General features: G+C 43.8%; 1 protein-coding gene across 2 annotated transcripts in view; it reads right to left on the bottom strand.

The window, feature by feature from the left end:
- Nucleotides 1-6,036: 6,036 nt before the first annotated feature.
- The window catches only part of LOC119179807 (uncharacterized), a 79,317-nt gene continuing 68,051 nt past the window's right edge, over nucleotides 6,037-17,302 (bottom strand). For both annotated transcript variants that reach the window (XM_075868152.1, XM_075868153.1), the window contains one exon: nucleotides 6,037-6,240. In XM_075868152.1, the coding sequence (XP_075724267.1) occupies nucleotides 6,041-6,240 (200 nt within the window). In that variant the 3' untranslated portion in view covers nucleotides 6,037-6,040. The remainder of the gene's footprint in view (nucleotides 6,241-17,302) is intronic.

Here is a 17,302-nt window from a genome sequence, read left to right as displayed (position 1 = left end):
CTTCTTTATGAACCACTTACGATTGGCCTATATAGGAGAAAGAAAAAGAAAGATAAAACATGACAAACTTCATAGTGGAATAGTAAATAAATTATAGTGTATTGCAACCAAGTGGCGCATTTGAACTAAAATGAATTAGGAAAAGTAGTAACATATACTGAAGAATGAATTCAACACTTAAACCTCTTTGAACTTCTGACAAACTCTTGCGATGCGTCAGCAATCTTCTTGTCGCTGTGGCCAAAAGACAAAACCTTAAAAGAAAGTACATTTTGCGCATTTAAGTCTATTCTTAGGAGGCAGCACACGGCACCTAACGTGTTTTTGCGTAAGGCCGAGTATCTAATACAGGAAATGAGGTAATTTTGGGGTGACTCATTCACTCCGCAAAAAGAGCAATCAGGAGGGGCTATTTCCGACCATCGATTACGAGATCTGCCCATCGGCGTCTCTACTTTCATGTGAACCGACAGACATAACAGACTTTATAACATGCTAAATTCGTTTCACATTTACCCTCAATTTTAAAAAAGTCGAGGAGGAGCGAAAAGGCAATACGACGTCGGTCACGCGGAGCACAAATGAAACAGAAGTTATTGGACGAAGATCAGTACGTTAGTCCAGGTTCTTTTTGTTTTCGTTGAAGCACTAGGAGGAAATTTTCTATGAGGTCTTCACTGATAACAAAGGTTTTTTTGTTTCAATATTGAGTATCTAAAGAATCGGGGCCGTGAGAGCGCGCGATATGTAACTCTTTGCTTCTGGACACACGTCGCATGAACTAATGAATAATCTGGTCTCTTATTGGAGTCGCGCCCGGTATAATTCAGTAACTATTCGACTGACCGTCCTTGTTACATCCTTGCTTACGAGTGTGGTTTCTTAATGAGGTGATATCATTATGGCCTTTCGAAGTTTTTTTTTATGACCAACTGGTCAACTAGTTTACCACATGCTATATTTTATTTCGTGTATAGGGTGTCAGTATAGGAGTAATATTTATTTTTGTGTTCGTTCATAATTGCTATTTTGTCGATCTTCTTCAAGCAATGCGTCACGAACGAATTTTGCTCTTGCAAGACGTTCCATTTTCTTCGCTTTACCTATGTGACGACCATGGGCTGCAGTACCATCAATGTTCGCAGCAATTGTGCAGACGTGGTTCTTATCACAGCAATGATGTCAGCTCGCGACACGTCCTGGTCTTTTGTTTTGCGTGAGGTTGAACTTGTAGCCACATACATCACGGTCCTTTTTGTCTGGTAGGTATATTTATTATAATCGTGACATCCTCATGGTTGAGAAATTCATCTCAGTAGCCTTAGCTTCTTCAGAAATAGCCGCGTGTTTGTTTATGTAGACAGGCACCGTCACTATTTCTGAGCACGCCGTCAAGTAAAAAATCCCTCATATACATTCAGCACGAGGGATGCTGTGATGAAGGCAATGTTTAAAATCACTGTCAGTTCCTGCAATTGGTGAACTGGGTAATCGAAAATAAGTACCGTTATTTTAGTCCCAGTCATTCTCACTTGAAGATGAAGACGTGTCGCGTGACCATAGTGTTGCATGAAGTGCCTCGTGAGACAACGACACGCTGTGATTCCAGGAGTGCTCTTACAACTGGCATATTATTGCTTTCACCATCGAGCATTGGTTTCAATAATGTAGTGTTTTCTCACTCTAAAAAAGAACGAGTAAAAATAGTGTCTTTTTGTCCCACAACAATAATCGTCATCTGTATTGCGTTCCATTCTTGCGCTATCGCTCCGCGCCCGGTACATTCCGGTCACGATCGACATGCCCATTATCAGGGTTACATTGCAATCTCAATAGGAAAGTGGCCAGCGCCGAGTTTTCAAGAAAGGAAGTGTACGCAAGCCTGATGACGATTACTGTTGTGGGACAAAGACACCCTTTTTAGTCCATATTTTTTAGAGTGCTATTCGTACTGTCTCCCGGCATTCTAGTTCGACAGAACGATAACGTTCTGCGTTCGCATGTTCTGCTTGCGATGACACCAGTACAAATGGTGGGTGTGCTTCTCCCGCTCATTGTCTTGGGTTATCGCGCCGTCCACTTTTGCGGAACCAGTCATATCATGCAGGATGTTCATCACGTGGTACGAGCACTCGGCAGCCTAATGTCAAGTTATATCACCGAGAAAACACCACTCAGCTGTCTTCATTGTCTTGTTTGGGAAATATGACTGCTGGTACAGCTACACCATGACCTCCTTAGTTGTTAAAAATTGGGGCACCCTTATGCTTCGCCTATAAGACTTGAATGCTATAGCGAAATCAGGCCCACAGTGCGCCCTTCAACCACTAAGTGCACACTTATTAATATGTTTTTGTTACATACATACACACGCACACCGTAGATCGTACCAACACGCGCATGCAAATGGTACATACAGGTTTTTGATCTAAAGCAAGAGTCGCATGGCATCTAAGATACACGCCGCGTACTCGCCCTCTTGGAGGCCATAAAGTGTCTCACAATGCCTCACAGATAGCAGCCTATTATCGGGCGTTTCCTGTTTGCTTGATGAACGCCTCTGGAAACTCATAATATGCTTTCCGCTAGATGTACGTTGTTGTCCATTTTTAGAGCTGTTTGAAAGTTCATGTGTGTTTTAGCGGTGATGGCTGCACTATCCCGGCCTTTTTCAACGTAATTTGAGGCTTCCCAAATGCGCCTACAAATCGCCTAACGGGCTCGTTTTTGCCATAGCACCTGTCGAATAAAACGCGTTAAAGGTGCCCCGCAACACTTTTTCAAGTTACCATGGAATGAATTCACTAAAAAAGCTTGTTGCCTCACAAATTGAACATCACAAAAATTTTAACAATTTGTTCAGTGCGAGTGGAGTTTTAAAACTTTGTCGCACGTTCCAATTGCACTATCTCTTCTATCGTACCGACGAAAGCGCTGGAACCTAAGTAGGGAGGGGTGGCAGGCGCAAAGAAACTACTGCACCTAGTGACCTTGAGCAGTTTTTTCTATGAATGCGCAGCTTTCCCATTGGGATCGCGTGCGCACGCGTGGACAAGTAGCAGTCTCCCGCAGTGATCTCTGTAACTTGCTTTTTCACTCACAGACGCAAAGACGATTTATCACTCACAGCCTACGGGGCCGACGGCGAGGTTTCAGCGACACGAGCTCTCTTACGCTATCGCGTTCATACTTGCTCACATTAGTGATGTACTTGCGTATATGAAGCAGTTGACAATACTCGCCAAAAAGACTAGAGCCTTTTAATCTGTTTCTTTAGGCAATACTTTAACAGGCGCAAAGTACAGACTCCAGAATTGCTGACCAATCATGACGTCTCGAAGAGAATCAAGATTTTTCTCTTTTTGGCGCAGCTTCAACCAGTGGTTAAAGCTGCCCGATATTCTTCCGGCCTGCTGCATGGCGGTCGTGGTGTCTTCGAGTTTCGCAGTTCGCAGCATTTCCCGGTATGCCTCAGCAGTGTAACAGAAACTCGGAAGTTGGTCATAGTGTAGCTGCCATACCCTCTGGCTGCGTTGAAGTGAGTGTCGTTATCCCCAGTAAGACTTCTCCTATGAGACCTACCCTGCAGGATCGCGGCATTTCATACAGGGTCATTCCTGACTGGTAGAAACTCGTTCGAAGGGTTGCAAGTACGAGTCTAAAGTATATCGTACTTTTTGAATGGCGAAATCAGCTGATGGAGCTTGAAAACATTACCAGCCGGCGTAGTAACTGCTTGTTCCGCATCTGGATAAAACAACATGCCTCGAAAACCAAAAGTCTTCTCGAGGAACTCGATCTTGGCCTTGGGCGTTCATTTTTTTGTCACCTAATTTCTCGCGATTTTGTTTAGCCGGTTTTTCATGAGCTCAAGATAATAAATACGCTGTTCTCGTTCCCTTCTGATTTCTACATAATCCCATAGCTAGAGCTCAGCCCCTGTCATTCTGAGGTCTTTGCCTATGCCGTAGTGCCTTTCGTTACCTCTTGTGTACTTCAAGATGATGGCCAGCTAATCAAAATTTTGATAACGTTGTAGGCTCAGGCGCTCACGCACAAGGATGGCTCGATAGACACATAGAAATTACACCATTTCCCACTAAAGAAATCCATGAGTGTCATGCAAAAAAAGCACAGGTGTGTATCACGGGCATCTTGCCCGATGTTATTGCATCATTGCAAATGGAGCACAACATGACTTCACTTTAGTTTTTGTTGCTGTCATTCGTCCCAAACTCTTGTTGGAGAACGACATGTGGGTTTATTGCCACGCCACGTGATAGTCCAATGTTTTATCGCACGTCTGCAAGATCACGTTCCCCGACGTCATCACTTGATTTGAAAGAGATCGTAAAAGGGAGAGGCCACCGCCTCTTACACAATAATTTAGGCAGGCCGGAATGCCCTAGTGTTTACCAGCGTGTTCTGACTAGGATACAACGGGTTGATTCTTCTCGCACCTGCAGGACCTCGTTCCACACCGCCATCACATGATTGCTCAGAGTCTACGGGGGAGAGGCGAAAGATACCAGACCCATTACACAAGGTTGCATTTGTACTGGTAAAATCTTACATTATGTACTGGTAAGAGGTATGCGCCGATAGTTAGAAGGCGAGTATGTATCACCTGATTAATGAATATGTATCCCCTTCGCTTCAATACAGTGATTTGGCATACGTGTAGTTGAAAGTTAAATGCGAAAGATAATAGCAGCAAGGTATTGGCTGCACCATTTTGCCTATTGTTTCAGGAACTTATTTGTAACGTTGTCATAGCTGATTGATTTTTTCGCGTCTAATCCAAGTAAAAGGATTTATAATCCCGAGTTGGGTATGGTAATTGGCTCAATGCTGGAGCCGTAGAACCAGCTGATGGAACAAGTTCGTTTTCTGTAACAAATACAGATTCAGAGTACTTTTTCAATGCATCAGCCTAAACAATGCTTTCATTGTGAGTGCGTTCTGGGATTGATTTACTGCGTACACGAAATTTAATCTGAAATATCAGTAGATTATTCTTCGGAAATTCGGTAGGATAGTGTTGAAGTATGGTTTCCGTGACTGTTTCAGCTTGTGTTTCAGCTCCTGCTTGGCCCTTAAAACCATAGAATCTTATACAGATTTGCTTTCTGTGTGCTTCGGTGAGCGGCGTAGCCTTTTAGCTTTCTTTTCGCATGCGTAACCTCACCATTTACCCATGGGTTGTACTTTCTTGGTTTCCTAGTTTTTCGCGGTATCGATTTCGTAACGCAGTCATGTTTTACTCCCTTACAATTCTTACAGGCGGCATTCATGTCTGCCGACAGATCAGACGCCCATTCAGAAAATGTTGTGAACTCGTGTACCAGGTAAGTAAGAACGCCAGCGTCGTTTCGTTTCTCAAAGTCAATGATTTTGCTTTTAAAGAACTTTCACGAAATAGAACATGAAAATTGAGCTGAAATATCGGGATACCGTGGTCGGATAGTCTTCCAATAATGTCAATTTTTGATGTGTTTGTTGTTTGCAGTACCTTGCGATTGCTTTGTATGGCTGACTACTTTCTCTAGATTAAAATTTACCATTGTATCAATCAACGCTTTGAATCCGTATGTTGAATATTGCTTTGTGTCTCAATTATTGTCTGGTAAGTTAAAGCGCTCTATAGTGATAATTCATCGGCGGAGGGTGTGCTTCTGCTGAAACTCTAAACTCTCTATGGTCCTAATGCAATGTTCGTTCGAGTCAGGGCTTCGGTAAGCCATTGCGGTGATATTTATTTAAATGGACGCAATTTCACGAAGTGATAGGTTCAAGTTTCATTTCAAACATTTGCTTCTAGATTTCACAGCCCCAGCACAACGTGAAAATCAGATGAATTATTCAGCAAAAAGGCTGAGCACCCGGCGCTATTGAATATTATATAGAGTGTTTTTTGTGCTTAACCCTTTAGTGAAGGAGTAAGAACGGTAGTATTCAACAATGGTTTATAAATACTAGTTTATTACTCCAAGGCATGGTAGCTTAGTTACCTTTATGGACTGGTTGCCACACATAATGGCTATATTACAATTCCTTCCTTCTTGTAAGCAAGTTTTGTAGCAATTTCCTCGCTTACATCGTATGAATAGCAGGGATCAGTCGTTGGGTTTTCTATTGCTATAGAGAGCTCACCGCAGGTTGAGTAGGAGCTGTTGTAGCAATCATTCTCTTCAATTTTTTCACCAGATCGTATTCCCCATATCATGCAGTGTGGTTTCCCTGTGAAAGAAAAATCTAATGAAGAACACTTAATGCTGGTATTGCTGTACATGAGTTTTTGAGGACGGGGTCGTGCAACGGTGGTGTTAAATGAAGCAGTTGGGGTACAATTATTAACATATCATTCGAGAGCCACTGCTTCCTCTGTGTCCCACACAGATGCGCACGTGCACGCACGCACACACACACACAAGTACACACGCACACATAACGTAGATTACGAAAGGGCTGTCTTCTGTTGCCGTATACAAATAGCGGAAACGTGTACGCTGGCCGAAGTTTCGATGGGGGACCAGTGTTCATTAAGACCTCTTCATGAAGAACTGCCTCCTATTGACACATTGACAAATCAGCAGTTTTTGACAAGCGTACACGTTTTTCTTTACACAGACACACACACGCATATATATATATATATATATATATATATATATATATATATATATATATATATATATATATATATATATATATATATATATATATATATATATATATATATATTGTAGTGAAGAAGAGAGCCTCAGCGCCATTTCTTGGTGCCTCAGGGGCATCGCCATCAGCATAAGTTCATGCTTGCTGTGCTTGGCCGCACGCTGCTGACTGCACAAGTCCTCGCCCCCATCCAGCTAACGTCATTAAAGTGTCAGTCGATGGTATCATCGTCATGGCGCTTGTCGACACCGGAGCCACTCTATCCGTCCTTTCCATCAACTTGTGCCGCAAGCTCCACAAAGTTATGACGCCATTATCCAGCCTCTCTCTTAGAACGGCTAACGCACAAAGTGTAACACCTCTCGCAGCATGTACTACACGAGTCGTCATCGAAGGGATTGTGTATATCGTCGAATTCATAGTGCTGCCCTCGTGTTCCCATGACATTATACTGGGCTGGGACTTCCTTGCGAATAATAATGCCGTCAATGACTGCTGTCGCGCTAAACTTGAGCTATCTGCACTTCCTGATGTTGACGCTGTCGAAGCCTCCCTGCCGTATTATAAACTGTCTGTTTCCGACGACACCACCGTACCACCGCGCTCTTCTCTGCTGGTGACTGTGTCGTGTCACGCTATTTCCGACGGTGATGTTTTATTTACTCCCTCTGCCCTGTTCATTCAACGCAAATGTTCTCCACTGCCCGTTGCTCTCCTTACTCTCCACCATGGCGTCACGAAGACGCTCGTGTACAATACGCTAGAAGGGCCTTTACCTTTATTCTATGGTGAATGTCTCGGTCACGTGCATCCGATCGATGCCCGTCACATTTTTGACGCTCCATCTAGTTTACTTTCTACAGACCTCAGCGCACTCATTTCTGACTCTGATTTTGACCAGTCACTCCTCGACGCTTTCCACCGCTCCATCGATGTCGCAACGTCTTCTTCCGAACGACGCCAGTTGGTGAACCTGCTGCAAAATTTCGTACTTCTTTTGACAGCCACGCCTCTGGCCTCAGTCGCACATCGAACATATCTCACAAGGTTAACACAGGAAGCCATACGCCTCTACGGCAGCGCCCCTACCGAGTCCCAGCGTCGGAGAACCGTGTTATTGACGATCAGGTTGCTGACATGCTTCAGCAAAGTATTGTACAGCCTTCAAACAGTTCCTGGGCGTCACTGGTCGTTCTTGTTAAGAAGAAGGACGGCTCCATTCGGTTCTGTGTCGACTACCGACGCTTAAACAAGATCACCCGTAAGTACGTTTACCCGTTATCGCAAATAGACGACGCCCTTGACTGTTTGCAGGGAGAAGAATACTTCTCTTCGCTGGATTTACGGTGTGGATACTGGCAAGTTCTTATGGAGGCATCTGACCGACCGAAAACAGCATTAGTCACACTCGAAGGATTACACGAAATTACCGTTATGCCTTTCGGCCTTTGTAACGCTCCAGCCACTTTTGAAAGAATGATGGTCACTATTTTACGAGGCCTTAAGTGGAACACATGTTTATGCTACCTCAATGACGTAGTTGTTTTTTCCACCAATTTCGACACCCATTTAAATTGGCTGGAGTACGTCCTCACACGCCTCACCGACACCGGCCTTCAACTCAGCCTCAAGAAGTGTCGTTTTGGTGCCCGGCATCTCACCATTCTTGGCCACGTCGTATCGCGGAACGGCATACTTCCCGACCCCGCCAAGCTTCGAGCAGTCGCCGATTTTCCGAAGCCAAAGAACTTGAAGGAACTTAGAAGTTTTGTCGGCTTGTTGTCATACCAGCCGTGAGCAGGGATCGAAACTACGACCTTCGAATCACGCGTTCCATGCTCTAACCACTGATCTATCACAGCGGCCTTCCCTCCGTCCACTTTTTTGTGTTTAGATGTGAATTCAGAAGTAGGAGTGTCAGTCAGCTCCATCTATAAGCCTAGCGATGAGTGTGAAACACCCTTTTATGCGCATGTGTGGCGTCACGTAGCACGTGAACATATTACGAGCGGGCAGCTGACCAATAGTCCCTCGTATACAACCTAATGACACAGAGTCTGCCAGTACGAAACACTCGTTAATGAATAAGAAAAGAAGTGTATGCCTAAGGGCTCCTTTTTCCGTGTTTTTACACAATATTAATGAGAACTAACAGACAGTAATGCCAAGGAATACATAGGGGAAGTTATTAGAACAAATGGAATGTAAATAAGAAGAAAGAAAAGTGGGTGAAAAAGTAACCAGCCATGAGCAGGGATCGAAACTACGACCTTCGAATCACGCGTCCCATGCTCTAACCACTGAGCTATCACAGCGGCCCTCCCTCCGTCCACTTTTTTGTGTTTAGATGTGAATTTAGAAGTAGGAGTGTCAGTCAGCGCCATCTATAAGGCAAGCGGCGAGTGTGAAACACCCTTTTATGCGCATGTGTGGCGTCACGTAGCACGTGAACTTATTACGAGCGGGCAGCTGACCAATAGTCCCTCGTATACAACCTAATGACACCAAGTCTGCCAGTACGAGACACTCGTTAATGAATAAAAAAAGAAGTGTATACCTAAGGGCTCCTTTTTCTGTGTTTTTACACAATATTAATGAGAACTAACAGACAGTAATGCCAAGGAATACATAGGGGAAGTTATTAGAACAAATGGAATGTAAATAAGAAGAAAGAAAAGTGGGTGAAAAAGTAACCAGCCATGAGCAGGGATCAAAACTACGACCTTCGAATCACGCGTTCCATGCTCTAACCACTGAGCTATCACAGCAGCCCTCCCTCCGTCCACTTTTCTGTGTTTAGATGTGAATTTAGAAGTAGGAGTGTCAGTCAGCGCCATCTATAAGGCAAGCGGCGAGTGTGAAACACCATTTTATGCGCATGTGTGGCGTCACGTAGCACGTGAACTTATTACGAGCGGGCAGCTGACCAATAGTCCCTCGTATACAACCTAATGACACCAAGTCTGCCAGTACCAGACACTCGTTAATGAATAAGAAAAGAAATGTATACCTAAAGGCTCGTTTTTCCGTGTTTTTACACAATATTAATGAGAACTAACAGACAGTAATGCAAAGGAATACATAGGGGAAGTTATTAGAACAAATGGAATGTAAATAAGAAGAAAGAAAAGTGGGTTAAAAAGTAACCAGCCATGAGCAGGGATCGAAACTACGACCTTCGAATCACGCGTTCCATGCTCTAACCACTGAGCTATCACAACGGCCCTCCCTTCGTCCACTTTTTTGTGTTTAGATGTGAAGTTAGAAGTAGGAGTGTCAGTCAGCTCCATCTATAAGCCAAGCGGCGAGTGTGAAACACCCTTTTATGCGCATGTGTGCCGTCACGTAGCACGTGAACTTATTACGAGCGGGCAGCTGACCAATAGTCCCTCGTATACAACCTAATGACACCAAGTCTGCCAGTACGAGACACTCGTTAATGAATAAGAAAACAAGTGTATGCCTAAGGGCTCCTTTTTCCGTGTTTTTACACAGTATAATGAGAACTAACAGACAGTAATGCCAAGGAATACATAGGGAAATTTATTAGAACAAATGGAATGTAAATAAGAAGAAAGAAAAGTGGGTGAAAAAGTAACCAGCCGTGAGCAGGGATCAAAACTACGACCTTCGAATCACCCATTCCATGCTCTAACCACTGAGCTATCACAGCGGCCCTCTCTCCGTCCACTTTTTTGTGTTAGATGTGAATTAAAAAGTAGGAGTGTGAGTCAGCTCCATCTATAAGCCAAGCGGCGAGTGTGAAACACCCTTTTATGTGCATGTGTGCCGTCACGTAGCACGTGAACTTATTACGAGCGGGCAGCTGACCAATAGTCCCTCGTATACAACCTAATGACACCAAGTCTGCCAGTACGAGACACTCGTTAATGAATAAGAAAAGAAGTGTATGCCTAAGGGCTCCTTTTTCCGTGTTTTTACACAGTATTAATGAGAACTAACAGACAGTAATGCCAAGGAATACATAGGGGAATTTATTAGAACAAATGGAATGTAAATAAGAAGAAAGAAAAGTGGGTGAAAATGCAACCAGCCGTGAGCAGGGATCAAAACTACGACCTTCGAATCACCCATTCCATGCTCTAACCACTGAGCTATCACAGCAGCCCTCCCTCCGTCCACTGTTTTGTGTTTAGATGTGAATTTAAAAGTAGGAGTGTCAGTCAGCTCCATCTATAAGCCAAGCGGCGAGTGTGAAACACCCTTTTATGCGCATGTGTGGCGTTACGTAGCACGTGAACTTATTACGAGCGGGCAGCTGACCAATAGTCCCTCGTATACAACCTAATGACACCAAGTCTGCCAGTACGAGACACTCGTTAATGAATAAGAAAAGAAGTCTATACCTAAGGGCTCCTTTTTCCGTGTTTTTACACAGTATTAATGAGAACTAACAGACAAAATAGGTGAAGTTATTAGAACAACTGGAATGTAAATAAGAAGAAAGAAAAGTGGGTGAAAAATTAACCAGCCGTGAGCAGGGATCAAAACTACGACCTTCGAATCACCCATTCCATGCTCTAACCACTGAGCTATCACAGCGGCCCTCCCTCCGTCCACTTTTTTGTGTTTAGATGTGAATTTAGAAGTAGGAGTGTCAGTCAGCTCCATCTATAAGCCAAGCGGCAAGTGTGAAACACCCTTTTATGCGCATGTGTGGCGTCACGTAGCACGTGAACTTATTACGTGCGGGCAGATGACCAATAGTCCCTCGTATACAACCTAATGACACCAAGTCTGCCAGTACGAGACACTCGTTAATGAATAAGAAAAGAAGTGTATACCTAAGGGCTCCTTTTTCCGTGTTTTTACACAGTATTATTGAGAACTAACAGACAGTAATGCCAAGGAATACATAGGGGAAGTTATTATGACAAATGGAATGTAAATAAGAAGAAAGAAAAGTGGGTGAAACTGCAACCAGCGGTGAGCAGGGATCGAAACTACGACCTTCGAATCACGCGTTCCATGCTCTAACCACTGAGCTATCACAGCAGCCCTCCCTCCGTCCACTTTTTTGTGTTTAGATGTGAATTTAGAAGTTGGAGTGTCAGTCAGCTCCATATATAAGCCAAGCGGCGAGTGTGAATCACCCTTTTATGCGCATGTGTGGTGTCACGTAGCACGTGAACTTATTACGTGCGGGCAGATGACCAATAGTCCCTCGTATACAACCTAATGACACAAAGTCTGCCAGTACGAGACACTTGTTAATGAATAAGAAAAGAAATGTATACCTAAGGGCTTCTTTTTCCGTGTTTTTACACAGTAATAATGAGAACTAACAGACAGTAATGCCAAGGAATACATAGGGGAAGTTATTAGAACAAATGGAATGTAAATAAGAAGAAAGAAAAGTGGGTGAAAAAGTAACCAGCCGTGAGCAGGGATCGAAACTACGACCTTCGAATCACCCATGTCATGCTCTAACCACTGAGCTATCACAGCGGCCCTCCCTCCGTCCACTTTTTGTGTTTAGATGTGAATTTATAAGTAGGAGTGTCAGTCAGCGCCATCCATAAGCCAAGCGGCGAGTGTGAAACACCCTTTTATGCGCATGTGTGGCGTCAGGTAGCACGTGAACTTACTACGAGCGGGCAGCTGACCAATAGTCCCTCGTATACAACCTAATGACACCAAGTCTGCCAGTACGAGACACTCGTTAATGAATAAGAAAAGAAGTGTATGCCTAAGGGCTCCTTTTTCCGTGTTTTTACACAGTATTAATGAGAACTAACAGACAGTAATGCCAAGGAATACAAAGGGGAATTTATTACAACAAATGGAATGCAAATAAGAAGAAAGAAAATTTGGTGAAAAAGTAACCAGCCGTGAGCAGGGATCAAAACTACGACCTTCGAATCACCCATTCCATGCTCTAACCACAGAGCTATCACAGCGGCCCTCCCTCCGTCCACTTTTTTGTGTTTAGATGTGAATTTAGAAGTAGGAGTGTCAGTCAGCTCCATCTATAAGCCAAGCGGCGAGTGTGAAACACCCTTTTATGCGCATGTGTGGCGTCACGTAGCACGTGACTTATTACGAGCGGGCAGCTGACCAATAGTCCCTCGTATACAACCTAATGACACCAAGTCTGCCAGTACGAGACACTTGTTAATGAATAAGAAAAGAAGTATATACCTAAGGGCTCCTTTTTCCGTGTTTTTACACAGTATTATTGAGAACTAACAGACAGTAATGCCAAGGAATACATAGGGGAAGTTATTAGAACAAATGGAATGTAAGTAAGAAGAAAGAAAAGTGGGTGAAAATGCAACCAGCCGTGAGCAGGGATCAAAACTACGACCTTCGAATCACCCATTCCATGCTCTAACCACTGAGCTACCACAGCGCCCCTCCCTCCGTCCACTTTTTTGTGTTTAGATGTGAATTTAGAAGTAGGAGTGTCAGTCAGCTCCATCTATAAGCCAAGCGGCGAGTGTGAAACACCCTTTTATGCGCATGTGTGGCGTCACGTAGCACGTGACTTATTACGAGCGGGCAGCTGACCAATAGTCCCTCGTATACAACCTAATAACACCAAGTCTGCCAGTACGAGACACTCGTTAATGAATAAGAAAAGAAGTGTATACCTAAGGGCTCCTTTTTCCGTGTTTTTACACAGTATTATTGAGAACTAACAGACAGTAATGCCAAGGAATACATAGGGGAAGTTATTAGAACAAATGGAATGTAAATAAGAACAAAGAAAAGTGGGTGAAAGTGCAACCAGCCGTGAGCAGGGATCAAAACTACGACCTTCGAATCACCCATTCCATGCTCTAACCACTGAGCTATCACAGCGGCCCTCCCTCCGTCCACTTTTTTGTGTTTAGATGTGAATTTAGAAGTAGGAGTGTCAGTCAGCTCCATCTATAAGCCAAGCGGCGAGTGTGAAACACCCTTTTATGCGCATGTGTGGCGTTACGTAGCACGTGACTTATTACGAGCGGGCAGCTGACCAATAGTCCCTCGTATACAACCTAATGACACGAAGTCTGCCAGTACGAGACACTCGTTAATGAACAAGAAAAGAAATGTATACCTCAGGGCTCCTTTTTCCGTGTTTTTACACAGTATTATTGAGAACTAACAGACAGTAATGCCAAGGAATACATAGGGGAAGTTATTAGAAGAAATGGAATGTAAATAAGAAGAAAGAAAAGTGGGTGAAAATGCAACCAGCCATGAGCAGGGATCAAAACTACGACCTTCGAATCACCCATTCCATGCTCTAACCACTGAGCCATCACAGCGGCCCTCCCTCCGTCCACTTTTTTGTGTTTAGATGTGAATTTAGAAGTAGGAGTGTCAGTCAGCTCCATCTATAAGCCAAGCGGCGAGTGTGAAACACCCTTTTATGCGCATGTGTGGCGTTACGTAGCACGTGAACTTATTACGAGCGGGCAGCTGACCAATAGTCCTTCGTATACAACCTAATGACACCAAGTCTGCCAGTACGAGACACTCGTAAATGAATAAGAAAAGAAGTGTATACCTAAGGGCTTCTTTTTCCGTGTTTTTACACAGTAATAATGAGAACCAACAGACATAATAGGGGAAGTTATTAGAACAAATGGAATGTAAATAAGAAGAAAGAAAAGTGGGTGAAAAAGTAACCAGCCGTGAGCAGGGATCAAAACTACAACCTTCGAATCACCCATTCCATGCTCTAACCACTGAGCTATCACAGCGGCCCTCCCTCCGTCCACTTTTTTGTGTTTAGATGTGAATTTAGAAGTAGGAGTGTCAGTCAGCTCCATTTATAAGCCAAGCGGCGAGTGTGAAACACCCTTTTATGCGCATGTGTGGCGTCACGTAGCACGTGAACTTATTACGTGCGGGCAGATGACCAATAGTCCCTCGTATACAACCTAATGACACCAAGTCTGCCAGTACGAGACACTCGTTAATGAATAAGAAAAGAAGTGTATACCTAAGGGCTCCTTTTTCCGTGTTTTTACACAATATTAATGAGAACTAACAGACAGTAATGCCAAGGAATACATAGGGGAAGTTATTAGAACAAATGGAATGTAAATAAGAAGAAAGAAAAGTGGGTGAAAAAGTAACCAGCCATGAGCAGGGATCGAAACTACGACCTTCGAATCACGCGTCCCATGCTCTAACCACTGAGCTATCACAGCGGCCCTCCCTCCGTCCACTTTTTTGTGTTTAGATGTGAATTTAGAAGTAGGAGTGTCAGTCAGCGCCATCTATAAGGCAAGCGGCGAGTGTGAAACACCCTTTTATGCGCATGTGTGGCGTCACGTAGCACGTGAACTTATTACGAGCGGGCAGCTGACCAATAGTCCCTCGTATACAACCTAATGACACCAAGTCTGCCAGTACAAGACACTCGTTAATGAATAAAAAAAGAAGTGTATACCTAAGGGCTCCTTTTTCTGTGTTTTTACACAATATTAATGAGAACTAACAGACAGTAATGCCAAGGAATACATAGGGGAAGTTATTAGAACAAATGGAATGTAAATAAGAAGAAAGAAAAGTGGGTGAAAAAGTAACCAGCCATGAGCAGGGATCGAAACTACGACCTTCGAATCACGCGTTCCATGCTCTAACCACTGAGCTATCACAGCAGCCCTCCCTCCGTCCACTTTTCTGTGTTTAGATGTGAATTTAGAAGTAGGAGTGTCAGTCAGCGCCATCTATAAGGCAAGCGGCGAGTGTGAAACACCATTTTATGCGCATGTGTGGCGTCACGTAGCACGTGAACTTATTACGAGCGGGCAGCTGACCAATAGTCCCTCGTATACAACCTAATGACACCAAGTCTGCCAGTACCAGACACTCGTTAATGAATAAGAAAAGAAATGTATACCTAAAGGCTCGTTTTTCCGTGTTTTTACACAATATTAATGAGAACTAACAGACAGTAATGCAAAGGAATACATAGGGGAAGTTATTAGAACAAATGGAATGTAAATAAGAAGAAAGAAAAGTGGGTTAAAAAGTAACCAGCCATGAGCAGGGATCGAAACTACGACCTTCGAATCACGCGTTCCATGCTCTAACCACTGAGCTATCACAACGGCCCTCCCTCCGTCCACTTTTTTGTGTTTAGATGTGAAGTTAGAAGTAGGAGTGTCAGTCAGCTCCATCTATAAGCCAAGAGGCGAGTGTGAAACACCCTTTTATGCGCATGTGTGCCGTCACGTAGCACGTGAACTTATTACGAGCGGGCAGCTGACCAATAGTCCCTCGTATACAACCTAATGACACCAAGTCTGCCAGTACGAGACACTCGTTAATGAATAAGAAAACAAGTGTATGCCTAAGGGCTCCTTTTTCCGTGTTTTTACACAGTATTAATGAGAACTAACAGACAGTAATGCCAAGGAATACATAGGGAAATTTATTAGAACAAATGGAATGTAAATAAGAAGAAAGAAAAGTGGGTGAAAAAGTAACCAGCCGTGAGCAGGGATCAAAACTACGACCTTCGAATCACCCATTCCATGCTCTAACCACTGAGCTATCACAGCGGCCCTCCCTCCGTCCACTTTTTTGTGTTTAGATGTGAATTTAGAAGTAGGAGTGTGAGTCAGCTCCATCTATAAGCCAAGCGGCGAGTGTGAAACACCCTTTTATGTGCATGTGTGCCGTCACGTAGCACGTGAACTTATTACGAGCGGGCAGCTGACCAATAGTCCCTCGTATACAACCTAATGACACCAAGTCTGCCAGTACGAGACACTCGTTAATGAATAAGAAAAGAAGTGTATGCCTAAGGGCTCCTTTTTCCGTGTTTTTAAACAGTATTAATGAGAACTAACAGACAGTAATGCCAAGGAATACATAGGGGAATTTATTAGAACAAATGGAATGTAAATAAGAAGAAAGAAAAGTGGGTGAAAATGCAACCAGCCGTGAGCAGGGATCAAAACTACGACCTTCGAATCACCCATTCCATGCTCTAACCACTGAGCTATCACAGCGGCCCTCCCTCCGTCCACTTTTTTGTGTTTAGATGTGAATTTAAAAGTAGGAGTGTCAGTCAGCTCCATCTATAAGCCAAGCGGCGAGTGTGAAACACCCTTTTATGCGCATGTGTGGCGTTACGTAGCACGTGAACTTATTACGAGCGGGCAGCTGACCAATAGTCCCTCGTATACAACCTAATGACACCAAGTCTGCCAGTACGAGACACTCGTTAATGAATAAGAAAAGAAGTCTATACCTAAGGGCTCCTTTTTCCGTGTTTTTACACAGTATTAATGAGAACTAACAGACAAAATAGGTGAAGTTATTAGAACAACTGGAATGTAAATAAGAAGAAAGAAAAGTGGGTGAAAAATTAACCAGCCGTGAGCAGGGATCAAAACTACGACCTTCGAATCACCCATTCCATGCTCTAACCACTGAGCTATCACAGCGGCCCTCCCTCCGTCCACTTTTTTGTGTTTAGATGTGAATTTAGAAGTAGGAGTGTCAGTCAGCTCCATCTATAAGCCAAGCGGCAAGTGTGAAACACCCTTTTATGCGCATGTGTGGCGTCACGTAGCACGTGAACTTATTACGTGCGGGCAGATGACCAATAGTCCCTCGTATACAACCTAATGACACCAAGTCTGCCAGTACGAGA

Source organism: Rhipicephalus microplus, chromosome 7 (genome assembly GCF_043290135.1).
Source record: "Rhipicephalus microplus isolate Deutch F79 chromosome 7, USDA_Rmic, whole genome shotgun sequence".
NCBI lineage: Eukaryota > Metazoa > Arthropoda > Arachnida > Ixodida > Ixodidae > Rhipicephalus > Rhipicephalus microplus.
This window is presented reverse-complemented; position numbering and strand designations above follow the sequence as displayed.